The 26,650-nt window shown below is 41.1% G+C and overlaps 2 protein-coding genes and 1 long non-coding RNA gene across 10 annotated transcripts in view; 1 reads left to right on the top strand and 2 right to left on the bottom strand.

The window, feature by feature from the left end:
- Window positions 1-3,868: 3,868 nt before the first annotated feature.
- LOC140684553 (uncharacterized) lies at window positions 3,869-8,109 on the bottom strand. The gene is made up of 3 exons (XR_012056945.1): window positions 7,033-8,109; window positions 6,639-6,854; window positions 3,869-5,495 (listed from the first exon to the last, which is right to left on the bottom strand). It is a non-coding gene; the product is annotated as an uncharacterized lncRNA (long non-coding RNA).
- LOC105759403 (leucine-zipper-like transcriptional regulator 1 homolog) lies at window positions 3,915-13,077 on the top strand. Of its 3 annotated transcripts, XM_041717281.2 has the most exons (7): window positions 3,915-4,077; window positions 4,814-4,893; window positions 5,677-5,755; window positions 7,260-7,306; window positions 8,084-8,204; window positions 9,108-9,294; window positions 9,633-13,077. In XM_041717281.2, the coding sequence occupies exons 1-7, from the start codon at window positions 3,915-3,917 to the stop codon at window positions 10,297-10,299; spliced, it is 1,344 nt and encodes a 447-aa protein (XP_041573215.2). In that variant the 3' UTR covers window positions 10,300-13,077. The 3 variants fall into 3 exon arrangements, with proteins under 3 accessions (XP_041573215.2, XP_030133091.4, XP_072788123.1); XM_030277231.4 differs by lacking the exon at window positions 4,814-4,893 and having other exon boundaries at window positions 3,940-4,077; XM_072932022.1 differs by lacking the exons at window positions 3,915-4,077; window positions 4,814-4,893 and adding an exon at window positions 4,959-5,117.
- A 621-nt stretch (window positions 13,078-13,698) lies between these two features.
- Window positions 13,699-26,650, bottom strand: part of EPB41L5 (erythrocyte membrane protein band 4.1 like 5) — a 53,554-nt gene continuing 40,602 nt past the window's right edge. For 5 of the 6 annotated variants that reach the window (XM_012574947.5, XM_030277224.4, XM_072932019.1 and 2 more), the window contains exons 19-26: window positions 23,433-23,561; window positions 22,825-22,886; window positions 22,064-22,174; window positions 21,420-21,513; window positions 20,416-20,493; window positions 19,573-19,614; window positions 19,038-19,165; window positions 13,699-18,369 (exon numbers count right to left, since the gene is read on the bottom strand). In XM_012574947.5, coding sequence (XP_012430401.5) covers window positions 18,312-18,369; window positions 19,038-19,165; window positions 19,573-19,614; window positions 20,416-20,493; window positions 21,420-21,513; window positions 22,064-22,174; window positions 22,825-22,886; window positions 23,433-23,561 — 702 coding nt within the window. In that variant the 3' untranslated portion in view covers window positions 13,699-18,311. The remainder of the gene's footprint in view (window positions 18,370-19,037; window positions 19,166-19,572; window positions 19,615-20,415; window positions 20,494-21,419; window positions 21,514-22,063; window positions 22,175-22,824; window positions 22,887-23,432; window positions 23,562-26,650) is intronic. The other variant, XM_030277225.4, reaches the window with a different exon arrangement.

The following is a 26,650-nucleotide window of genomic DNA, read 5'->3' on the forward strand; positions in this document are numbered from 1 at the left end:
GCTTTTCTCTGGGAGAGATTGATGATGTTCTTGTCTGTTGTGCGGTGATGGTGCCAATGCCCTCGGTGCTGTGGCACTGCTCTCTCCAGAAGGAACAGTTACATACAGAAACTGTAATATATGCTGTTTCAGAAGAGTTGCCCCCTTTAAAATACCTGTTCATGTTAAAAAGCATTTTGAAGCACTGAGATACAGCAGTGATCATGTTTAGAAATACTGCCCTAATCTTGTTAAAATTCAACTAAGAGTATTCAAATAAAAGCCTCCCAGTTTTTCTGTCAGGTTTTAGTATGTCTGCTCTAAGCTTTATTCAGACAACAGGGTTGTTATTGTTTTACTTGAAAGTACCTGTCTTTCTTCTGAACCCTGAAATCAGGATGGAGCTGTGTCTTCTGCTTTGATTTGTCATTTTACAAACCCTCCTTTTGTCCTTCAGCTTCTGCTGTAAGAAGCAATACCTCTTTCTGTTCCCTTCCTTTTTTCTTGACTCCTGGACTTGTAAGCTCAGTCATGTGGTAAGTGCATGTCTTACAACACCTGGCAAAGCCAGGCCCTTATTTCAGTCAGGAATGGCAATAATACAGAGCTGTCACAGACACCCAACAGTCCTAGAGCCATTCATACTTTCAGGTTGAAACTCTAAAGCTGAGCATCTCTGAAAATTACTTCCTGTATTCTGAAAAAACAAAAAAAAAAAACAAAAAAAAAAAAAAAAAAAAGCCCACCACATAAACAGTTCAGGTTATCTTAAGTTTCGGAAAAAATAAAATCGCAAATCAGAGGATACTAAATTATCACACATAGTGAAGCATTGCAAGTAATCGTGATATACTGAAAAAAGCCATTATTCTAAACAAGTTGGGTTTGTTTCTAAAACTTTGTAAGGGCCTTGCAAGTCTCCAGAGTTTCCTCATTCATGCAGGCAGTCCCATTAGAACCAGACTTACAATAAAACCACCTCTAGAGCCAAGGTTTCTAGGATAAGTACAAATGGGAAGATCTGTTATTATTTTTGAAAAGCAGTAAAACATCAAGTTGCCTAGTGAGAAAATGCAGTATTCTGCCTGGAAAGGTGTAAGGCTTGAGTTCAGAAAACTGGGTCATTAACAAAAAAGCCCCAGAACAGAACAAGATTTCCTACTTGGGCCTCTCCCCATATGAGTGGTTTCATATCTCATTACATTCCAAAAAGCTTGATAATTTTAAAAATGAAACTTTTCTGAGTGTATTGAAAACAGATGGAAATGAATCAAGAGGCCGAGATAAAAAAAAAGCTTTAATGAAGATCTCTTTAAGCAATACTTTAAATAAATAAATCACTTGTATGAGAAACCACATCTATCAAAAATATAAATAATTATATAATGAACATATAAACTACATTTCCTGAAATAATTCCTGTCTTGCTACATTTCCTGAATTATTTGTATTATGAAACAGTAGTGGGGCGCCATTAATTGATACACACTCAGTGCTATAGTTACTGCATTAATTGCAGCTCTCCAGGCCCTCGACTCAGCTCCTCCAGCCCTTTAACAATTGGGATTGATTGCACAGGAGTTATTTTTAGAATGGAATGGCAGAATACTTTGGAGAGCAGCAGACATTTTTGTGTGTGCTACAGCTGTTTTGGGGAAAAAAAAAAAAAAAAGTTGAATAAAAATGTTCAGTTATCTTACTGGATTTTTTTTTTTTTTGTGAAGTCAGAGCTTCCTGTTGGATAACTGATATTGTATCGAGTTGAAACTGAGGTCAGTGGTGCAGGACACGGAGGACAAAGCTTGGTGACATTGTTCTCAGAAGAGGAGCAGCTTTTCTTTGGAAATGGGACTGCTAAGGTTGACAGTAGATGAACTCTGGTGGGTTGAATGCTGTAGACAGGCAATCTGGGAGTGAAGTTTGCAATTTAAAATACCAATGATGAAAGGCAAGATTCATTATTGACTTGGTGGGTTTTTTCCCCTGCTCTGGAGTGGAGCAGTTAACTGATTGTTAGGGATTGTAGGTCGGCTTCCAGGAATGTGTCAGCTGAGAGTAAATGGCCAAGAGCCACAGGGGCCAGCTGATGCGGGAAAGGTGTGACTGGGAGGTGACACCCATTCAGTTCATCCCCGCTTGACCTTTTGTTATCCCATCCTGCTCGCCTGCCTTGCAAGAGTTCAGCTGGGCTAGATAACAACTGGACAGGACTTTGTGGCTAATCTGTTATATGAAATCAGGGCTGTCATCATCTCTGAATGTTTGTACAACAGGAGGCAAGGCTTGGAGGAAGATAAACAAGCAGAAATATGTAGGAAGAAGAATAACCAGCTTTATCAGTGAGAAAAAAACCACAAACAGCAAGGGGACAAGCCTGTTCTACCTTTGTAAAGTATTAGTTACCTATCACCCTTTTCAGAGTTAATGACATCAGTAGCAGTAATACCTTGGCACTGTTACACTGCAGTGCATCAGCAAATTTGAAGGGTTGTACTAAGGAAGTGACTGTCCCCATTTAGTTTTGGAAGTGAATGATTTGGCTGTGATTGCTCAGAAGCTTGGCAGAGTTAGGGAGATAATCCCTTTTTCATGCCTTCAGATGCTTTTCCCTTTTCAATAGGATGCCAGAAAGCATTATGGATTTACATGCCTATAATGTATCATTACTTCATATCTGCTAATTCCACGGGACATGAGAAATGCACCCTTAGTAAGTGCCACCCATTTTTGCATTCTTTCAGAGGAAACATACACAGAATATACTTCAGTTTCTACAGTAATAGCTTATAATACTGGTTTACATAAAAAAAAACCCAATAAAATTGAAGAGTTAATCTTGCCTGAATATGCTGCAAGAGATTCTCTAGTATCTCTTTGTCACTGAACATATTCCAGTCTTTAAAAAGGTAAATTTTAGAGATTAATGGATGATAAATTAAGTTAGGTACAATAATTTCATATTAATATGAAATATAACTAGCTTTTTTTATCTAGCTTGTTTTACTGTAATCTTTGTTCTTCCTCAAGTTAAGTGCAGCTTGCCCTGGACTTACACATTACCATTAGGTAAATGACTCTTCCTTATTGATTTCCATCCTGGGTTTTCAATGCAGCTGGCATCTGGCTCCCACTGAAGTCTTGGAACTGGGAGATTTTGTCACTTCATTTGGTGATGTGCCACCTCAGACACATTATCAACACAAATTCCAAAATCTGGTTTAATGCTGGGGGCGGGGCGGGGGGGGTTTAGGTGTGCTTTGTAAAATAATCTGTGTTAAAATAAGCCACTGTTTTGAAGAGGATTAATAGAAGAATGTTTTTCTGATACTTACGTCTTCACAGAACACAGTGACATCTTGTGGCATGGGAAGGGCTGGTGTCCTTTTTTTTTTTTTTCCCAGATGTATCCTCATTTTAGCAGGTTTATAGATAAAAGTCTAAACAAATTCTGGACAACTGCTAATGCATTACTTCCATCTGTAATATTCACTCTTTCCAAAGTTTTTTTTATTACAGGTTTGTCTAAAGTACTCTTTTAGTTGTGCAAAAAGACCAAGCATTGGTATTGTAAATGTAGTGTGTTGGAGCTTCACTGATTTCAGTTCACCGATATTCCTTGGAAAACTTTCAGCTCCAGGAATGCTCCTGTCCCAACCCCACTGGTACAAGAATCTGGTACAAGAGTCAGAATTTCAGATGCTTTACTCAAGTTAGTGTGTTATCACAGATGGACAGAGTTATCCAATGTTGCTTTTGAGGGGATTGAAAAGAAAACACAGTAACATTTTGTCATAAGGTGGAGACTTCCTTTTTTTCCTTTTTTTGTCTTTTTGCAGCTCAAACAGGGTTTAGCCCTGTCCCTGATATTTTGGGACCCTCGTCTGACATGGCAGCCCTTTGGAAGCTGATCCTTGGATAAGATCCTGGTTACCAGCATGAAGGGAAGAGCTGCCCGCGGTGCGCGGGAAGCGGCCGAGGCGCAGCAGCCGCGTCCCTGTGACCGATACAAGCACGCCTGTGCTGTTTGCAGAGGATTTGTTTATCTCTACGGAGGGCACGGCAGCACCACGCTGAGGGACTTCTGGAGGTACCACACAGGTGAGCTGGCCCCTTCTCTTGTAGGTCAGGATTAAAGCGATTCTACATCCAGTCATCGTGAAATTGAGGATGCTCTGTACTTAACAGATTATCCTCATTTAAAGTCTTTCTGTCACAGGGCTGCATAAACTGCTTTTGTTCATTGGGCATATGGGGGGTGTTTGCTCCTCTTGCAAGTGTCCCACAAAGTTTTGGTTTCAGTTCAGTTCCTTTTGGTTTTGCTTTTTTTTTCCCTTGACCAAAAATACGGAGTCATTTAAAATATCCTGGTTCTAGCAGGGGATATCAGTGAACTTTCCTGACGCTCTTAACACAGCAATAGTTCATGCATATAAAAGTGCACAAAGGGAACATGTAAATACAATACCTTGTAGGTTTCTAGTATCGATGCACTATCAAATATAAGACTTTGTATTTTTTGACTTGATGTATGGCTTTCCCTGTTCTGTTGTTACTGGAATAAAACAGAATTGTGCTGGAGTTCATGCTCATGGAATTGTCCATATTTGATATAGGCAACAATTAAAATACAAGCAATAACAATTATTATATTTAAATGTAACTATTACTATAATATTTAAATTTGCTAAATAGAAAAATGCATGTATTTAATTTTTAACAGAGGAAATATTACAAAATGTTTCATTTTAAGCAGCACAGCCACATTCAAAGCCCACCTTTTCCCTACTGTTTGTGTGGAGTACACCACTGTCTTAACTTTAGCTTTGGTTTATAGTGAAAAATGAATGGGAAATGTTGGATTGCTCAAGAGATGGTCCAGAAGAACTGGAAGAACATTCAATGGTGGCTTATAAGGTAGTAGACCAGAATTATATTGTCCATATCCTGACATTTTATTTCCTACTATACAATGCAATAAAATGCCACAGGTTATTATGTACTGTAATACTATGCCCAGAAAGCATTTTTGCATTGTTGCAGTTCTGGATGTAGCTGTACCAATGTTTGGAAATCTTTCTGAACAGAGTGACAGTAATTCAGCCCTGCAGCAGCCCCCTGGTTTCCTCAGTCAGTGCTCAGTAAGTAGCAGTAATACCAGATAAAGACCCTGGCAGCACTTCCCCTGACTTATCCGTGCAGTTGTAACAGTTGCTCTGAATTCATTTGCATGATCAGCTACAGCATAAAAACATTCACTGCAGAACTCGCGTAGAAGAGAGACGGGGGAGTAAAGCAAAGTAAGAATTACAGCCCTGCCTGTGAGAGGAAGACAGAATTTAGGATATCAAGAGCTACCACACAGTGAAACACTTTTCTAAACATGCATAATCCAATATACCTGAGCAATACCTCAAGAGAGCTCCAGATTCCCAGCACTGAAGCTGCCCCAGGCTAACAAGGAACAGTTCTGAAATACTGTCCCCATTAAACAGCAGAATGTTCTTCAGGGCTTCCCACTGGGACAGAATAAAGAGAGAATAATTAAAAGTTCGTGGCTTTTTGGGACTAATTGTTAAAAGATCATCATACTGTTAACTATATTTTGCTGATAGCAACTTTGCATTTAAGAATTGTTTTTAAAATTATTTCCATGCTGTGTGCCTTCCTGTAAGTGACAAATATTTGTGCATTTTGCAGGGCAGCCTGTATATTTTTGGTGGGATGGTGGATTCTGCTTTCACACAAGCGAAAACTCCTCTCTGGATATATGACATTGGTATGATACACAATAGCTGGTCTTTTCCATGGGACATTCCAAGTTCATAGGCAGTAATAAATAATGAGAACCAAACTGTTTTCTGCTGCTTGTAACAGAGCCTTCCCTAAACTTTACAACAAGTAATGTGTGTAAAACTGTGTGCATATTTTCCTCTCAAAATTAGGCTGTTAAGCTATCAGAGATGATGCTCTTATTTCAATTAATGAGGATTTTATGGGAAAATTTTATGTATTTTAAGGTCCCAGAATTTCCATTCCTCCTTCTCTCCTCCTTAAGTTTGCTATTTGATCATAAGACCTGATAATTCATGTATTATTTAATTTTTATTTTTTATGCCACATATGTTTTAGAAACTAAGCTCTTATGGAAGAAAGTAGATTTGGAAAGTATATCTCATTTGTACTTTTATTGAAGAAGCACATAAGCTAGAGCAAAAAAAAATAAAATGTTAAATAAGGTGGGAAATTAACATCAGCATTTTATAACATGGATTTTTTTTTTCTTCTAAGAACAAACATTTAGGATCTCTTAAGTGTATATTCTAATAAAAACAATGGAGCATTTGAATTTAATAGCAATGTCATACACTGTGGATTTGCCCTTTGGAAATCCTGCATACAGTAGTAGCTGTTATTTTTATATCAGACTGGGAGGAGAGAGAGAAGCTCAGTTCTTTTTGAGCCAGTAAATCTTGTGTCCAGACCAAGATTTAAGTTTACTGGCTTCTTTTGCTACTTCACGATGTAACTTTAAATCAATGGGGTTTTTTCAATCTTTCCTTTCTGTTTTCCACCAGTTGTCTGAGATAACCTGCTGGAGGAAAGAAAAACCTTGGAACATATTTTAAAGGAGAAAGCATCTTATTACTCACAGTACTTACCAGTGGAAATTGGAAATGAGTTATTCAACATTGGTAGTGTGTCTAGCTGCTTCATAGTTATTATTTTAAATCTTTTGGCAAGAATAGCTTTAAGTAATGCAAGCCTGCACTGATTTCTCATTGTACTTCTATGGTGGCTTTTCTCATATTTCCTCTCCTTCACGGTTATCCCAGATCTGTGATTGCTGGCTGTTATTTGAGGGCTATTTAAGGGACCTATGAAAAAGAACAAGAAAGAATAAGTCTGCCATAATAAGGTGTATGTGCTAAGCCAAAGGATTCATACATCCATAGGGAAATCTGAGATTCCTACAAGTTCAGAAAATTATGAAAATCACAGGTTACTTCTGCATTATGAAATTTAGCTTTAGGAAACAGGAATATAGTGTGGTACCTGTGTAATTCTGTATCAGATAAAGACAGAGGAAAAGGGTTCAAACTGAGTCTCCTGCAAGTCTCTCGGTGCTGCTGTCTTAGCGGGATTTCTTCAGCCTTGTCAGTAGAAAACACCAGGACGAGACTTCCTTGAAAATGAGCTGTGTAGTTTGAACAATTACTGTGGGAGGAGTGTCCTCTTGTGGTGCGGGATCTAAACTGCGCTTTATTAACTCAATCCCCCAGATTCCGCAAGATGGACAGAGAGCTGCAACGAACCAGCAGAAACGGAGGTAAGGAGCCAGGAAGTGGGGAATGTGTGAATCAAATGCCTGTTGCTTTGTTGATTAAACAGATTGCTTTGAAATATGTTCCCCCAAACAGTTCCAATCTCATCTCTTCAGAGACATGTGGCTGTACTTTATTTCTTTGCACTTTCAATAACTTAAGGCTTCTTCCTTCTTCAAAACAGTGTTTAAAAATACTGCTCTTAAATTTTAAGTCCTATATAAGAAGTTAAGTCCTCTCCTCTGCTGCTGCTTCTGTTTTTCTGAAATACTTATCAAGGAAACTAATTTTAAGTGGAATATTGCAACCATACGTGAAGCCTGTGCTTTTAAAAGTAGGGTTGTGAAAACAGATTGGCAGCCACACTAATATGTTTTGGAACGTGAAGTGCTGCAGCATTTTTCAATTCTTCAGTGTGAACACGTGGACTCACCAAGTTACTGCCACTTCTAATTGCAACATGAGTGGAAGCATTTATGGCTTGGTCTATTGAGATTGATTTTGTATCACTACACATTCAGATCCACTAATTTTTTGCTACTGAAACGTCATCATCACAATGCTTCTGTACCTTGAAATTACACCGATTTTTTTTTTTTTTTTTTTTTTTTAAAGATGTGACAGACTTACCACTCTGGTTGCCTTTGCTTGATAAAGGAGTCACGGGAAAGTTTGGGACTGCAGGGTCATTTGTGGGGGGAAAAAAAAAGGTATATTTCCAAGACACACATTGCTACTGATATGACTATATAGGTTTTTGCCTTATTTTTGAACTGTTCTAGAGCTCTGCACCAGCTAACAGAAAAGGGCACAGTGCAGTCGTGTACCATTCCAGTATGTACATCTATGGGGGATACTTTGGCATCAAAGGCATTTCTCAGGAGTTTTGGGAATTCCATTTTGGTAAGTTAAAAAAGCAGGATAAGGTGTTGATCTGGTGTAAAACAGCAATTGCAGCAGGAGAGCTTGCTCTGCTAAGAAAATTCTTGTCAGTAGAAGTGCTCTGAGTTCGTTTCGGCTTCTTTTCAACAACATTTAGAGATAAATTCTGTCAGTTCAGTAAATTGCTTGCTGAAATTAAGTAGACTATTCCACTGGAATATATTTTACAGTGTTTGCCAGTTTTACAGCTGAAAATCAGGGAGAATGTTTGTTTACTACTCACTAAAATTCTTCAAGGATTACTAAAAACTTTCAGATCCAGCAGGGGCCCAGATTTCAGCCTATTAATGCCATCTTTTGATCTCCAGTCTCCAACTGACCACAGGGAATCAAACCTGACAGGAGATAGTTTATTAGCGTATTCATTACCAGTCTGATTATTGCAAACAAGATGATTCCCAGAGATTTCCTAAATGTATAACTTGTTATTTGGTGGCTATTCTGTCACTATTTTGAAACAAATGATGGGTTTATCTCATCCTTCCTTCCCTCACAGGGAGAATAAGCAGAGACATTAGTGAATTAAAGTTTTTGTTGACTGATTTTTTCCCTCTAACAGCCAGGGAAGTATCTTTCTGTGTCAGAGTCAATGAACTGACAAAGCTGAAGGAAAAACTGCTCTGTAAATAAAATTTCCATGGCATCTGTCACACAGCATCTGACATTTTCATTAAAAGTTTATTTCAAAACTGATTTTTTAAAATGCACTTTTTCAGTGTCAGAATTTAAACTGTTAACTCATTAACAGCTTAGTGCAGAAACCCTTATTCTCCAACTGAATAGTTACCTCCTCCAGGAAGTAAATCCTCTCTCAAATAGTCAGGGTAAATTTGATCCATCTATAAATGAGTGTTTTTGTTCCAGGTACAAGGAAGTGGCTGTGTGTCTCCAGCCCCTGTCACAGCAGTGGTCCCGGAGCACGGCACGGCCACTCGGCAGTGGTTTATCACACAGCCATGTACCTCTTTGGGGGGCTGATGGGGCTCACTGAACAGAGGGACTTGTGGAGGTGGGACTTCGGAAGCAGCAGCTGGTCCAGCATCAGAACAAGGTAAACTATTCTATTTGTTACACTGAAAGAGCAGAGAAAGAGAATTAATCTTACTCTTTGACACTGTGTGCGGGTGGAGAGGGAGACGATGCCCTCTTGGTAATTGTAGGGATTGTTCAGATCAGGATGCAGTGCTGCTGCCATCCCTGGGCCTCCAGTTGGCTTTGCTCAGGAGAGCTGTTGGCAAGGCGTTGATGCAGCTGTCAGCAGTGTAATTTTGATGTCCCAATGCAGCTGTTCAGCAGTCATCCTTCTGAGTCAAAAGGAAAACAGAAGCTAAAATCAGTGCTAAGTTTCTTTTTGGTCTCCCCTTAACTGCTGGTTTCTCTTGCCTTCAGCCAAGGACCTCCTCCAGTGGTAGGTCACGCTTCAATAGTCTGCAAAGACTCTATGCTGATTTTTGGTGGAGGGATTTCAAATTCCAGCCCTAATGATGACCTCTGGAAGTATCATTTCCATACGCAGACATGGAAGAAGCTTAGTAGTACTACAAAGGGAAACTTTTCTCCTAAAATGTATCACTGCCTCTTAGGAATTGGTGCGGATTTCCAAACTACCTCGGATTTCACGGATACATTCCCCAGCCACTGCAAGAGTGAGCACAAGGACCGTGCCGAGCTGGTGCCCATCCCGAGGCACTCCGGCTTTTGCAGCTTCTTCCACCCTCAGCCCACAGAGCGGAGCAACGCCATTGAAATGAAAACCTTCAGCCTGCCCCTGGAGCCAGCAGAATTCCCGGCCTTCCAGACCACTTCAGAGGCAGGACTAGGCCCAAAGAGAGACAGGAGCTGTTTGTCCAAGGACAAGTCTCTCCATCTGTTGGCCTGTTCGGGAGAGGCTTTTGCTTCTGCTCAGGCTGTGGGTGAAGAGGAGAGACCTGACTGTGGGTGTGTGGCCACAGGGGGTGAGATCAGCAGTACCAACACACTGCTGCTCATCGGGGGCAAACCTTTGTCCAGCTTCTCCGAGATCTCCTTCAGGGAAATGGAGTTTGATTGCTTGTGATTGCTTTGCTTGCAAAGTGAAGGAATAAATTTCCACCATGGTGGCAGTAGGTGGGAAACCAACTGCTTGCAACTGTCTTCAGCTTCCTATCAGCACGCTGGGGAAAAAAAATAATTAAACCTTCTCATACTTGCTGCGAACAGATTTTTTACAATGTTAACAAAACCCAACATATATTTAAGTCACAACTTGCATGTAAGTTGTGATTTCTGAGAGGAGCTTGTTGGAATGCTGCTCTTTTTGTTACTTTTCTCCTGGTCACTTCATACCCTTTCAAACTGGCAATGGCCAATGCTGCCTTGAAAATCAGAACTGCCTTAACCCATACTGGCTCCACAAGATACCATTTCAGGGGCAAAGCTCGCTTGTTTTGCACTGGCATAAGAGAGAAATACAGTCACATTTGAGGGATTAAATTAGTCTTAATAGACTTAATGTTCTCTAAGATTTTAACGATTTTATATTCTTGAATTTTCTTTGTGCAATATATTTGCAACGTGAGATGGCCTACAACAAAGTAACCCAACAGATAAATCAGCAACTCTATTCTAGAAGATATTCAAGGATTGTGTATAACCCTGAGGAAGTGAAACAATGAGTGCTCCCTGGAAATCATCAGCAAGGACCACAGCCTCAAGGACATTATAGCTGTAAGAACACAGGATGTGCCAAATGAGTCTTAGCTTTAATGATTGAACACAGAATCAAAAGGGTTTGATTTCTTCAGTGGGCTGGGGAAGGAACAGGAAGAGGAGGGCTTGACAGAGTGGCAGAAAGCATGGGCTGTTTTGACTGGTAACTCATGTTTTAGCCCTAAAGAGATTTCTGCTTTTCCACCCCATCTCTCTTTTATCACCCTGTGTAGTACTTGTTACTCATTTCCCCTCTGTAGTAGTAAATTCTGAGTTCATATATGATTTTTCTTTGCTGAAAAGAAAAAGTGCTTGTTTTGCAAGGTAATATTGTCCAGCGTTCAAAGCATTTATTTCTACAGAAGTTACTAAATACTGGCCTTCTGACAGAACATCAGCTGTCTGTAAGAGCTGCTGGTATCTGAAATTACCTGAAAGTGTAAGTTAATGCTTCCAAATATTTAAAAAGTTCACTTTTCAAAATATTTGGAAGTATTAACTTCCAGAAAGTTCACTTTTCAAAAGTTTCATAGAATAATGACTTTCAAGTAATTTACAGATTTCAAGAATATTTACAGATACTTTCATCATCTCTTCACAAGTAACTGTCACGTGAATTCAATAGGAAAATTATAGATGGATTTGCAAAAGCTACTTAAGAGTTATTTGGACCATCCATGACCCTCTAACCTGGAAACAGACAGGATTGTACACCGCCGTGTGAATAAAGCCTGCTCCATTTCCTATCACTGTGTGCTCATGTTCACTTTTATGAGTCTAAAATATGTGTTTGCATTTTCTAACTGAACAAAGAACTTACCTTTTTGACCAAGGAACACGATTCTGTAAGCCTCAGTCATTTCCCTGCACTTCAGCCGGCTTTGAGGGCTGCCCTTTGAATTTCTCCAAGAAGAAGAAGAATTTCCCAGTTTGAGGAGGTTTATTTGGAAGCGACATCAATACAGTGACTAAGCTGAGCATGTACTCAGCACTGCAGTCTTAGATCAGCAGCTTGTTTTCCTCGTGCTGACTGACATGTCTGTTTTGGCTTTATCCTGAGAGCTGCTGTAACATACAGCCTTTATCTAGGATTGACAAGGGAAGGAAATTTAACTGGAAAGGGCAACAATAAACCGGTGATTCTTCCAAGTCACATGAAGGCCTCCTGGCAGGTAGCAGTATCCTGGGGATGTGCAAGAGCCCCAGGAAAATGCCATCCAGCTTCTGCCATTCCTTTCTTCCTGCCCCCTCAAACTCTCTTCCCTTTGGCAGCCCCACGAAGGGTTTAACATTTACTCAGAGCCAACACAGGCGGGACACAAGCCAGCCCAAAGGCAATGGCTTGGCACGGGCAGGAAAAAGCAGCTTGGAGTGAGCCCATCTCCCCTGTTCTCTCCCCTGGGCTCTGCCCGAGGGCCAGGTCAGGTGGGGGCACCTGCACTGGCAGCACCACACCCACTGTGCCAAACCTCTCCAGCTGTTCCTGCCCCTGTACCGGACATGCGGGGAGCAGGGGCTGGGAGAGGCCTGGCTGCAGGGATGGGGGCTCAGGCCTGGCTCGCAGCAGGCTCAGCCACAGTTGGCCCCAGCAATGCTGTGCAAGGGGAGAGAGCCCTGATCCTGAAGTGGGGCTCTGTGCTACAGCAGATTTGCTGAAGCCACTGGAGGCTCTTTCTCCCCTTGTGGGCCATTCCCAGGTCTGCCATCTGAAAGCTCGGTGGTGGCCTGCATGAAATAATGAATGGAATTACTCCAGCTAGTGGCAAATATTTAGAAACAAAACAAAACACACCATTTTTGGCTGGGACTGAAGGGGCTGCCACTGAAGTTGGCTGTTTAGAATACCTCCGAAGAGCAGGGAACTTTGCACATATCTGATATGCTCAGAAATTCAGTCCACAGAACAAAAGCAAAAGGATGCAGCATTCTTGGCAACCTCATCTGAGACATAAGAAGTGCTGTTTTATCATAAATTGCATATAGGGAACAAATTGATCAGCGCTAAACATCTCAACAAACTCATTGTTTTAATTGACATTTGGTTTCTGAACATTAAAACGTATGAATAGCAGAAATATTTTCTTCTAAAATGCAGGTATTCAAAGAAGGTTTTTTCAGTTAATAATAAAGAAACCTAAATGTTTAATTGTTTTGAGTTGTAAGTGGATTTGAAGAACAATTCAGTGATTTATGAGTGGATCACAGTTTGACCTACACAACAAATTATGCCACAGAGAAATTATCTCCTATGAGCTTAGTCATTAGGATGGAGTAATTTCTCTTCCTTTTCATACTTTCCAGTTTTTGAGAAACAAAGATGTTCAAAGAATTTAGTTGCCATTTGCTGCCATCTTTAGCATTTAGTCGATGTCAGGGCTTGGGAGTTCCCTTTGAACAGTCACTAGTGCTGCTGCACTTGAGGACACAGCCCAGTCCCTTGCTGCAGACAAGTGAGGGTGCTCGGTTAACGGGCCTGCACTGGAACCACACCAGGCAGCTCGGGCTCCCCTTCTGGGCACACACCTCGGGACTGGTTCTCAAAGGCACTGGACACCTGACAGTCCTCGTGGACAGTCTCAGCTCTGTTGGAAAAAAGGCATTTAATTCTTAAACATCTACCTGCAAGCTTTGGTGCTGTCCTAAGTTAAGTTTTAACTGACAACAGGCTAATTCTGGAGCAGCAAGCCGGTGTCCCAAGCCCCAGCTGACCCACCTCTGAGTGCTGTGCCGGTGTAACGCAGGGGGCTTAAAGATGACTCTGCGAGAGTTTTGCACTGACATGGTGTATTTCAGACAAAACTACAGTATAAACATTCCAAGACTGGGTTGAGTGAACTACAGATCTACTTGTTCCCATGTACAGTTTCAATACAGATCTCAGTGCAGTGCCTAAGACAGTTCATACGTCACCAGTATAGTGAAACAGAAGCAAGAGGGTGCACTTTGTTTTATAAAAAACCCAACAAATAAATTATACATCGAGACCTATTGCCAAGCTTTACATATAAAAAGTAAAAATACAGTAGTTAGTGCGGCTTTAACAAAACAAATCTAGCTAAAAAAATATTCTTATATACTTTAAAAATAAGTTTGTCCAGTTATATAGGTAGGGGTGGTGTGTGTGTTTATGGAGCAGAGTTTTCCAAGCCAAGCAGTCAAAAGGAGGTGAATTCTGCAGGAGAATCCTGTGGCTCCCGGCCCTGTGGGTGTGGCAGCGCTGCCGGCAGTGCCTGCTCCTCAGGCCAGCAGTGAAACCGAGCCGGGCCATGGCTTTAAGGGCTGTGCCGAGCACCTGCACTCCTGTCTGCAGTGCCAACACCTGGAGCAAACACACCCAGATCACACCTCTGTCACTGAAAGGCCATTAGTACATCTTGGTCTATCTTCTGGTTGAAAAGTTATAATTGTCCAGCTGCATTTGAAAGCTGTGACATTACAGTGTCTAACAGCTACATATATATATATGTATGTATATAGATACTACAGCTTCCTAAACTCAGAAACACTGTGCCCAGATAGAGCTTTAAATGCTAGCTGGCTGCTAGCTGCTATCACTTCACCAGTAGATTTGGGTTGTACCAGAATATATTCACAATGTGAAAAATACATCCAGTGCTGCTTGTGAAGGACACGCTCATCCCAACATGCTTCATGAGAGCAGAAGGAAGGAGCAGGGTGCAGACAAAGGGAAAGCAAACAGCTTGTACAGAGACCCACACATAGCTGCACTGCTCACCTGAGCTGCTCTAACAGGGCTGCAAATTTTCTTGCTGAAGTTGTGTCCAAAACATTGTCCAAAATTGTCTTACATAGCTGTCTTGGACAAAGTAGAAAAATTTAAGTTTGAAGTCAAATACATTCAAGATAATTCATTAACCATGACTGAGTAACAGGAAAGCAGGTAATTTATGTCCTGTAACTTACCTAATATTAACCTCTATTACCACTGAACTAAAGAAGAGATTCCCTTAATTCTGGTGTAAGAAAACCTCAACTCCCACATTTTAATGCCATTTCCTAAGTCTGTAAATGCACACAGCACATGCAGACTCTGATGGTCTTAAATCGGTAAGACTGAAATGCATCTCTCTCGGGTTAATCAGTTTGAGGTAAGGCAGGGATACTGTTATTATAAACACCAAGGTTTCTATAAAACCTTTTACTCCAATCACAGAATGTGACTGGAGTAAAATCACTTTTACTTTCAGATGCAATCACTTAGCATTCATTCCTGTCAACTCTTATAGTTTTTCAGTGGTTGGCAGACCTGCCAACATCCTGACACCAGATTCACACAAAAGCTTTATTTATAAATCTCTTTAAATAAATACCAAAAACTAGACTTTTAAGAACATTCTTGAACCCTAGAGCCAATCAATCAATAGCATAACAATATTAGGAAAATCCTTTTATCTCAGTAGCACACAGGCATTAAGTGATACTTTTTAACACTAACTGTAGGAACTATTAGCCCTATTTGTGTCTGATAAAATGCAGGTCATGAGGAATGCTGTATTACCTGTTAGGCAGTCATGTTCTAACACAGTATTTCTAGCTGCAAACCAGAACAGTGAGCCAAACTGCAGGATGTTCAGATCACAAACCTGTGTCACCTTGGTCTTGCCAGGCTCCCTACATAAGCAGTGATTTGATTATATAATCTACATCAAGGTAAATTGAGTGAATAGTTGCTCCAAGTATCAGATTTTGCTGGGAAGAGTTGGGTTTGTAGCCCCAAATCTATTAGACATTGCAAGTTCCCAATTTACCAGTTGAAATATTTGCATTTTTATGAGAAATTTCAAATATTAATCCTCTGAAAATTGAGGAAAGCCTCGCCCCTTTGAAGTTTCTCTGCATGTATAATTACAGTTCCCTCCAAACACTGCTATCCTGACCATGCTGAAAGAACAGTTGGTTATTTGGAACCATTTAGATTTTAGGGCACACACTCATCACACACTATTTACTTGTTATTTGCTGTGATGGCTTGGAGGAATCTAAGGATGGTATTCAACATGCAGTGCTGGAAAACTGTAAACTTCTGTTATTCCAGTTTTGGGAGGGATTCAAGCTGACAGTTCGCAGAGCTCCTGAACCCAACGGGAAGAGCCAAATATCAAACATGCCTAAGAAAATGCTACTGCATTCTGTCTATTTACAAACCCAACACATGTAGCTGGCGAATGCCAGCTCAGCTGCTGAGCAAACAGATGAATAGCAAGTGCCAAGTTTCCACACACAGTCCTGGCTTTGTGCAGAAAGCAGACTGTTGCAGCCATTGCTTCCCTTTTCCTGCAGGAACTTTTCTGGCAACTGCATTATTAATCCAGACTAAGACATTTGATATTCAAATCAGGAATCTTCTACGTTTTAATAAGTAAGGCTGAGATGTAAAAGTATAAAAAAAGCCAATACTCAACTGGAAGTAGCAATGAGAGAGCTCAAGGGCTGGGAGCAGGACCTGCCCATGTGCTGCTCTGCTGCTGGCTGGAGAGGCACCTGCAGCACCTGCCACTAATCCTGAAATCCTGGCAAATTCCTGAGGCAATGGCTGCAAATCACCGCCTGCAGAGTCACTGCTAGGTCAGTCCTACAAGCTTTCTCTGGTCCCTACATTCCTCTATTAAGGTCTCAGGGGTTTTGAGATGTGGCAGTGGGCCATATAAAATCATGTGGCTTCTCCCTCAACATGAATTCAGCATCTTGCAAAGAAGAGCATGAGAGCAACAGCAGCACAAACACCTTGGTCTGAACGCAGCAGCCTCGCTGGGCCCAGCTCACTTGCACTACCCATAGTGGTTTGGTCCCAACTTTTGTTTACACTGAGACACGTGCACACAGCCAATGGGCAGAAATGAAGTTGTGCATGCAGAATCCAGAACTAATTTTCACATTTAAGTTTGTTTCTAACACCCACATGCATGTAAGTATCTACAAACAGCAGCACTATGCAGAAAATGCCCTCCAACCCCAGTCATATGTTCAAACCTCTTCCTCAGAAAGAAAGATCACAGTTGTTTCACCTGTGCTTCCCTGTTAGATGTGGGATTAATCACCTTTGTTTCTCCTCCCCTCTGACTCTGCATTACTGTTTTCACAGGCTATATCGTCAGGGTCCATGTGATGATACTGCCTCCCAGAGCTCAAATGATCTCTGAACTGTATGCACTGTACCCCAAACTTCACCTGAGCACCCAAAACCCTCCCCTCGCTGTGCAGTGTGCTCTCACCTTCCTTCTAAAGAGACGTGAATTGCTTACAGGAATTTTTCATCCTTTTTTCCTATTTTCACCCTAGTCTTTCTGTTATTTGTTCCACATACAACAATTAGATGACACTTGGAACAGGATTCAAAGTGGTATTGAAAACTGATCTAGTTGTATCCTCATGCTGCAAAAATACCTGGTAAGTATTCCTTAAGCACAGTGTCTGGAAAAAACACCCAGAAACAGCATGAAGAGAAACAAGAAAACTGTTTTCCTTTCTAGCCCTAGAAGACAACAATACTAATCAATAAGCAGTTCCTGAAACAAGCTGCACTCAACACCTTCACCGCTTTGGCTTTTAAAACATACAGATCTCTAGTCTAAAATGCATGTATTTGAATCATGTAGCAAATGAAATTATCAGTATAATATGCATTCTGCTAATACTACAACTGTTTGGCAGGTAATTTGCATTTTCCTGGTTGCAGTGAGCAGCAGCTCAAATCCAGCCTACACAGCTGGTCACTGATGGACTAAACAGTCAGGCTTTGCAGGTACTGTCATAGGGTGTGCAAGGATTATTAAGGGGGTTAAGGCCAAAAAGGAGAGTATGTGTTGGTAACACGAAGGAAAAACAGAGAGAATAATCACACAGAAGAAAACGTTCTTGGCTGCACGGGAGGGACAGTGACCACCATGGAGAGCCCCGTGCAGGGCATGGCCATGAGGTGGCCCCGCGAGGTCTCCTCATCCCTGGAGGTTCATTACTGCACAGCCAGCAGGGCTCTGTGCTCACAGCCCACAGCTCTGCAGCACCTTCCAGCACCACAGCCAGCTCAGGGTAAGGAGCAATTAACCCAGCACGAGCAGAACACAACTGTTTTCTTTTCCTCAGCTCAGAACCAGCTCCAGGGTGACATTTCGCTTCTCCCAAAGGAGAAGATCAAAAGGATCTTTTGGTGCATGTGGTTTTATATCCCAGTTCAGGCTGCAGTTCCAGTTAGATTGTGAAAAATGCCGAAGTGTCTTCCTGGATCCTGGCAAACCAGCTGGCTGGCTGACTCCAGTTCAGCACAAGTTTGATCCCAAGCAAGTCTTTTGGAAGGATCCCATGGAGATATGTTAGAAGATTTGAGTTTTTACAAGGTGAGAGTTTCAGAGACTCCTTCTTCTAGAGTTCAGTGGTGAGTAAACATTTTGTTCTTATTGTAGCATCCTCAGTAACTGGGCTAAAAGAGGGAAAAAATATAAGACTCTGTAAATACACGCCTCCAAAAAGGTCTGTCATGTTGGATTACAAGAGAATATTGCTTCAAAGAGCATTCATGGCTGTTCCCCTTTTAATTTAATGACACCAACAGACAAACCTTTCTAATGGACAATGGCAGCAGAGCAAACTGAATTAAATTTTAACAGTGCAGCAGCACCACCACTGCCATTCTTTAAAGATGGTCACTGCAAGGCCTGATGGTCACTGACATCATTCTGCCGCATCAGCATGGCAAAATGGAATAGTAAGGGAAAAGGCTTCTACTAATTTGGTTTTCTGACGTCCTTATAGCTTGGAAATAACAGGGGCATCCCTCTCCATACCCACCAATCCTCTGGCAGGTACTGAAACACTATAAAGAGATTTCTCAGAATTTTTTTCTGTACCCTAACTTTAGTCTAGCATTAGAACATGTGAGCAGATAAGGAAAGAAACTGAAGTGAAATTATAATATACACACATCCATTTATTTGTCATACTTCAATTGCTATAAAATGAGACAGAGCTACAGTTTATTAGCACAGCAAAACAAGGCATTGTGTCTAAATGGCCTCTGTAACTATGTCAGCTATGGAAACAATTAGAGTGCCCACAGAGACTTTGTGGAGTGAGCTGAGAAGACCTCACCTCACTTCGGGTGCCTGCTGGGATGGTGTCAATCCAGCTGAGGACATCAGGGTCTCCGTGCTGCCTTTCACTGCCTTCAAAGACAAGGCAACATTATTTCCCAAAGGCCCGTTGGAAATCAGTCCGGTCTGAAAGGGGAAGAATGAAACAAGAAACTCAAACAACGTTTTTATCTATACATAACATCAGCCAGGACAAGACAAGCTAACTTTTCAATATGATTTATGTATAAATGGCAAAAATAGGATTCATTAAACTCCAGACTGGGCTTTACTAATACAAATTCTTTAAGGTATTTTATGGCATTTACCTGCAGTACAATACAGCAAAAATGAAGTTGAACTATTAACAGGGTATGTTGTCTGACTTACTCCAGCTGAATTAGTTTGCTTTATTTTTGGTCTGGTACATTAATTTACAGACCTTCAAACTGTTAAAAATTATTGTATTTTATTATTTATAACTTGAATTCCTATTTCTTAATCATGACAAAAGCTTTCGTATTTTTCCTTTAAGAAATGATCAAGTAACTCACTGGCACTATCCACCTCGGTGTTACAATGGGCTGAGAAGATGCCTACAAAAAACAAACAAAAGCTCAATAAAAAGGTTGAAAGTAGTTGAGAACGTTGTCAAAATAGCGTACCTCCCAAAACAACACCTCCCCCAAAACAATCCCAGAAATTTGCCCCTTGTTAGCCTTTGAATCACGCTAGTGATTAGGTGGAGATGTGGCACCCACTGAGCACAGAGCCAGACACTCACTGGGAGCAGTTTCAGCTCAGTGCTCCCTTCCAAAGGAAAGAATCCATCATCTTTTAGTGCTTTGTGGACAACCTTAATCAAGAGCACACTACTGTGAAGAGTTTAAAGGTCCTCTTTCTTCCCCCTTTCTCTTGGTGCATACAATGTAACTCATTTTTGCCAGCATAGATTCTAAGAGATTTCTTTTTATCTATATAAAAGGCTTGATTAGCATTACAAATTTACTATTCAATTATTTGTGTGTATATCTATATATACAGACATACACACATGTACATACATCTTCCCATCTAATTTCTGAACCTTTATGTATCCCCAAAAGTGTGAGAAGCAGACTGGCACTTGCAGCTCTACTAAAACAGTACTACAGGTTCCTATGGCACACTCAGGTTCACTCTTCAGGTTCCTTCATTTCCCCTGCAAAGCTGTCAAGTCTACCCCTACCCCATCCACCCTGCAGGTGGGGGCCAAGTGAGCAGCGATCCCTGTCCATCACTCCTTTCCACTGCCGCAGATACAAGCCTGGCAGACAGACACTAAAGCCAGAGGAGAGTCCGTGAGTAAAAATCATGTTACGTGCAAAGGAAAAAGTTTGGGTTTGAAATACATTTACCCGAGGTGTGGCTTCTGTAAAGTCAATTAGATTCTCTGTCAGTGATGTTAAGGAAACGTCCTGGTCATCTGGAGTGCTCTATGGAATAAATCAGTTTTGAATTGAGTTCCCAGTACTAACCACACAGGTCTACTGAATACTCTAGTGGCTTCCTGAGTTATAGACCAGTATCTTTAACGAACATCGCTTTTTATCAGGTCTGGTTTTCCACATATTTCCATTTGATCTTTTTTATAGCCTTTTGATTTCCCTTATTCTCATTAAAGTATTGGAAACAACATCACTGCCACTGTAAGCAAGCAGTGAAAGTGTCCCCTGCCCTCTGCGAAGGTGGGCTACGGCACCATTCGAAATGTCAGCAAGGTCTGGAGTGGGGTGCTGCAACTCGGTGAAATTTGTGATTATTCAGGAGGATCAACTATGTACTACTGGTTTAGAGGCCCAACAGCTACAGGGCAGGGTGTTTTGGTCATCCAGAACAACCTGTCAGTCTGCCCAAGTAAAGGCAGAACAGGTCCATTGGACTCTACTTTTCTTTTGGAGAGAGACAAAAGAAAGTTTAATCCCCGAATTTGTGCTCTTCATGAAATTCAGTCAAAAAATATCTTAAGGTAACTAAAATATAATAAATGAACATCTAAATTTAAACTTTTCCTTCTGTGGTTCTTTTGATGGGAACTGCCTATGTCAGAATTTCATCCCTACCGTCTCCCTACTGGAGCATGAAATCGTTGGGATGCAAGGGGCTCTCTCCAGTGTAAGAAAAACAACCAGTTTAGAAAAATGAGAGTTACACCAAGAACTGGAAATGACACGCAGAAATGGCCTTTGGAAAGATCTGTGCAGTGTCCTTGCCTGCTTTAGAAAGCACTCTCTGGCATTCCTCAGCGCCTGGCATTCACTGAGTTATGAGAGGCATGCAGCAACATCTGCTGGGCTTGCCTGGAGGCATCGGGAGCTCAGAATGTGACACAGAAACCTTCCAGGCTGGCAGGTGGTGATACCTTTGAAACAGCAGCCTCCTCAGTTGGAGCCAGATTAGCTGGAATTAGCAGGTCCTCATGGTTAGAGTCAGCACTGTCCTCATTCAAGGTATTACTGAAAGGAAAACATCCTCATTAGCACCCTGCCCGGATAGCATGGAACAGGGCTGCCTCCCAGACAGCTCAAAACCTTGACACCAGTTCCACGGAGGCAGACAAAAGACTGGTGTTTGTATGTTAATGTAAATGCCTTCCGACCACCTCCACAGATTATGCTCTCTCCCATAGTTCCAGCTACAGCTCTGTATAGACCCAACAGTATCGATGTCTTCTATCTGAAAGGAGTTTCTTCAGCCCTTGTGTCTAATTTGCCTGAAGCCTTTCCTGTCATCCTCTTATCTTCCTCTTTAGAGCCAGGGGCAGCAGGATGTGAGGAATCTCAGTCCTCTCAGAAGATGAGAGAGATTCACTCCTGCTCAAGGACACTCACCCCGAGGCCTGGCCTACTGATTAACTGCTGCAAGGGTAATTAGAAATGCATCCGTAAACCTGCTTGGATGTAGCCTAAATGCTCAGCAACTGTTCCTCATCTTTTCAGGCCTTTTCATTGTAACCTCCACGTGGTCCCCCTTACCCCAGGAATATGTTTCTCCAGAATCACTTACAGAACAAAGGTGTTTGAAGCAGGGATGGCTCTCAGCAGCTCTCTTGGATCTTGGAATACTGGACTGGTCGCTGGGGGACTGCTCTGTGATTTGCCTGACAGGATAAGGTTCCTGGCACAAACCAACAAAAAACAAAAACAGAAAACAGGTACAACCTTCTATGGAAAGCTCTTTATGAATAACTTGTTACAACACAGTTTTGGGACTGCTAATGGAGATTTTATTTTTATGTTTTATTTACAGTATCAGCCTCTGCTCTTTGAGGTCTGCCACACGTGCATCTTCACAAACAGTCAGAAGTTAGATGCTGTAACCTTTTTTACATTTTTCAATGCCTGCAATTCCACTGGACCCTGCAATCATTTCATATTTAGTAATTCTCAGCAAATTGTCACTGCAGGGGTTTGTACACAATTTTTTTTCATCCACTAGAAAGCACCTACTGTGAACATACCCATCCCCTCCCTATACTGAAGATGTTCACATTTCAGAAATAATTAGTGATTGAAATTGCTGTTGTAATAATGGTCAGCAAGTATGACAGAATAAAAAGCATCTGTATTATCTTGTATATAATAAAACTCAGCAGTTATAATCCTGGTTTTAATCTCAAAACCATTTCACACTCATGAGGTTAAGGTACCCTATGCAAGATAAAATGCAATGGCGACTGAGCCACTGGCAGACCAAACTAAACCGCAGATTCTCAGTTCTGTAGTGAGGTAACTACATAACATGTTTCTTACAAATCTATTCACTACCTGGCAGCAGCCTCCTGAATATTGGAATTCTTGACACCTGTCATGCTGTCATCTTTTCCAACCTGAGAGGAAGAAATGAACAGACATACATTTCTGATACCAGTTTCCATCTTATGCCAGATTCACAGTAGAGCTGAGTGTCTCTATCCCAGCACAAAAACGTGCTGCTCATCTACAGCTCAGGGACTTAGAACATCAATTCCATATGACAACTTCAGTGCAGAAATAAATAGTTCACTAACAAAACCAAATAAAATACTGTTATTTGCTAAGGAATTTACTACAACATACAAAGTGCTCAGTCTTAGTGCCAGAATACTTGCTTGATCAGAAGACAACTTTTGGAGATTGCCTGTCTCAATGACCTCACAAACCAGGGCTTGCAAAGGGTCTTGTCCTGTTACCTGTTGAGAATCATCAAGGACAGAAATTCCTCCTTGGGCAACCATTCCAGGACAGACCCATTATCACTGTGAGAAACCCTCTGACTCTGCCTGGGACAAGGCTCTTGAACACCCTTATCTGCAAGGCACCTTCTCCAACATCAGGCAATTTAAGAGAAATAAAACATTTGAGAGCGTCATAGCATTGCTCAGTCGAGTATTTACCTTGTGTCCTGCTTCTGCCTGGGCCTTCAGGATATTGCTTTTGAGATCTGCTGGAAGCCACTTTGCTGCTACGATTGGACTCTCGATTGCATTGTTAAGACATTTATCTGTCAACTTCACCACTTCATCCTAGACATGAAAACATCTTTATCAGAAGCAGTTTCCACATGGACAAGTCTGGGCAGAAGTTTATCAACATCTCTAAATAACAACAAGGCTCTGAAGCCAGAGGAAAGTCAGCAGATTATATTGAAATGAAAAAGCGGTTTTTCCCTTTATTTTGGAACTCAGTTGTAATGTCAAGCAACACATAAAGGAAAAAAAGCACAATGCTTGAATATGGATATGCAAACTGTTGTGGTAAAAATACAGCGTGCAAGAAATTAAGTGCATCCTAAAACTGAAGCCTAGTTTACTGAGAGGAGATTAATGTAACAGCAATATAATAATATATATCACGTCAGTGTAGCCTCAGTAAAAGTTAATAATTTACTCTCAAATGCAAGTTGGGAAGATTTTTAATTTAAAATCCACTTATAAGTTAGAACAAGAGTTTAATTAATATGCCACTAACTACCTCTCCCACCACTGATTATATCAGAGCAAACTGGCAGCCAAATACATAATGAAGAGAAGAAAGAACGAGATACCTTTCACTACAGTCTATTTCATTATGAGAATTTCATTTCTTAATTATGAAATGTTAATTAAACATTCAATCTACTAATTGCTATTTGATTAGTAGCAGAAGTTAATTAGCTGAGTGAAAACTAAACCCTCTGACCTCTTTCTGAGGGTATGACTCAGCAGGGGGAGACAGAGTCCTGCTTTCCTCACCATATGGCACGGTCTAGGGCGGGCTGTTCCCAGGAGACAAGTGCTGCAGGACTGCCCAGAGCAGGGACAATCCTGCTGCACTCCCACCTGCAGCAGGGACAATCCTGCTGCACTCCCACCTGGAGCAGGGACAATCCTGCTGCACTCCCACCTGCACCAAGTGCAGCGTGCCCAGGAGGAATAAAGCCCATTGCAAAGGGAAGCACAGAACAGAGGAGTTAAAAAGAGGTGAACACCTGTCCCTCCACAGCTCTCCATCCACTCTTGAGATTTCTACATTCTCTGGAGACACTGCTGAGAACTTGTAGTTATTTAGTCTTTAGAGAGGGGAAAAACATTTCCTTTTTTCTGTCTCCCTCTAAATCACTTTCTGGGATATCCAAATAGGATCTTAGGAGACTATCTAAAGGAGAATCAATTTTCACATGTTGACCCAGTCAGCAATGAACTTCACAAAATATCCAAGGGTCGCTATCAACATAAAAAGCTATGAGGACCAACAGTACTTTTAAGTACTTTTATTTCAGAGAAGCTGCTGGAATTGCCAAAAGGAATAATTACAACTAAATTATTATTATTTGTACAGCTGCAGCACCCACTGTGATAATATTTAAGTCTTTCCTGGACCTCACTGCAGTAGATGCCATGTGTGACACTACCTGCACAGCATTTTGAATGCATTATTCCACTAACACAGTAAATCTGATCATTTTAACTGAGCACATCAGTACACTGGTGCTTGAAGTACCATTTTATTGTTTAGCTGCCTCTTAGCTTCCTCCACCTGAAAAATCACTTTAATTAGGTCACTCTAGTCTATTAATGATTAGGCTCCCTTACTTTCGAAAAAGCTTAGTACTATTACAGAATGTTTTAATTCAGTAGAGCACAAATTTCATACCACCAAGGAAGTATTACCCTCAATATTAATGATCCATTTTTTTCAACCTTATTTTGCACTTGAAAAAAGCATAGGTGTCTTACAGTTTTTTTAAATGAAAAAAGCATGTAGCTAGAGGGAAAAGCATCCAGCACCTGCTAATGCCTCCAGATGTCTAATTGACAAGACATTTGAGGTGTTCACACAAAACAGTGAAGCTGCAGGGGTTTGTCATTATTCCAGCTCATTAGGAATGTTTGTTGTTTCCATGGACTAGACAAACTACACTTGTACTGTGTTCTTCAATCAAAACATGGAGCTAGGCAGTGATGCAAAAAGGCAAGGAAAGATTAAAGGCAGTAACAAGGCATGTGACCCCAACCCTTTGTGCTTTTGATTTCTGTTCCCGGTGCCACTAAAAATCACTTTATGCAGGAAGATGGAGCCTAATACAGGTGCATTTTGAACCAACTTCCACGTATTCACAGATCACAACAAATTCAGAAAAAGTAAACCCTCATGTCCTTGTATTTCTGACTTGGGAGCAGACTTTGAAGATGGGTGAACCTTTATTGTTCATTTCCCTTCAGAAGCTGATGAAAGCAGAGCGTTGGTGTGTTTAAAGCTATTTGCTCTCTTTGTCAGATCTGGTCACTGCTGGGAAAGGACAAAGTCGCATTCTTCCATCCCAACAGATTTTGGCAGTGAGCAGCAGAGAAGAATGAAGTCATTCATTCCCTAGCTTCCTCTTTTTCTCTGGAAGAACAGGGATAGCTAGATAAATATTACTCTATCAAAGAAATCAATCAGGATTGATTGATTGCAAATATAGAATTACATTAAGATGACTCTCAGACTATCTCTATCCCCTGATCTGATGGAAAACAATTAAAGATTTTTAATTAACAAAGTGAGTTGAAGTGAGTTGGCATATAACAGTGTCACGAAGTTCAGGATGCAGCTCTGCCTTGAGGAGTAGAAAGATAACACTTTCTCCCAATGCATTTTAGCAAACCTCTTATGTACTGTAACACTTTCTGCATGTGCTGAAATTTCTAATCACACACATTCAGAGAGAATGCTGCAATACTGCATTCCCTCTGAAACAATAGCAAGCTCCAGGATCTAAACTTATTGCAAGGTTTTAGTGGATATATTGCAGTCCCATACAATTCTGCCAGAAGAGGATAGCACAAACACTTTTACGAACAGATTAAGAAGAAAAATAAGTACAGAGAAGAGCCCACAGGTACATTTTATAACAAACACCATACATGAAAGCTTCTATGTTTTCTAAAGCAGCCTTCAAAGGCAGGAAACAAAGTAGTTTTAATAGTGACTTTCAGGTCACTCTTTTCAGGACTGGTTTCCAAACCATTAACCTTCCTCTCTGAAGGGTGTGCTCATTTGGTGCTACTGTAACCTACATGTCTTTGCAATCTGAAGCACTGGGAATTTCAAGTATGCAGAGACTCTCTAATCTTTGTCTATCTTTTTTAAA

This window comes from Taeniopygia guttata, chromosome 7, assembly GCF_048771995.1.
Source record: "Taeniopygia guttata chromosome 7, bTaeGut7.mat, whole genome shotgun sequence".
In the NCBI taxonomy this organism is placed as follows: domain Eukaryota; kingdom Metazoa; phylum Chordata; class Aves; order Passeriformes; family Estrildidae; genus Taeniopygia; species Taeniopygia guttata.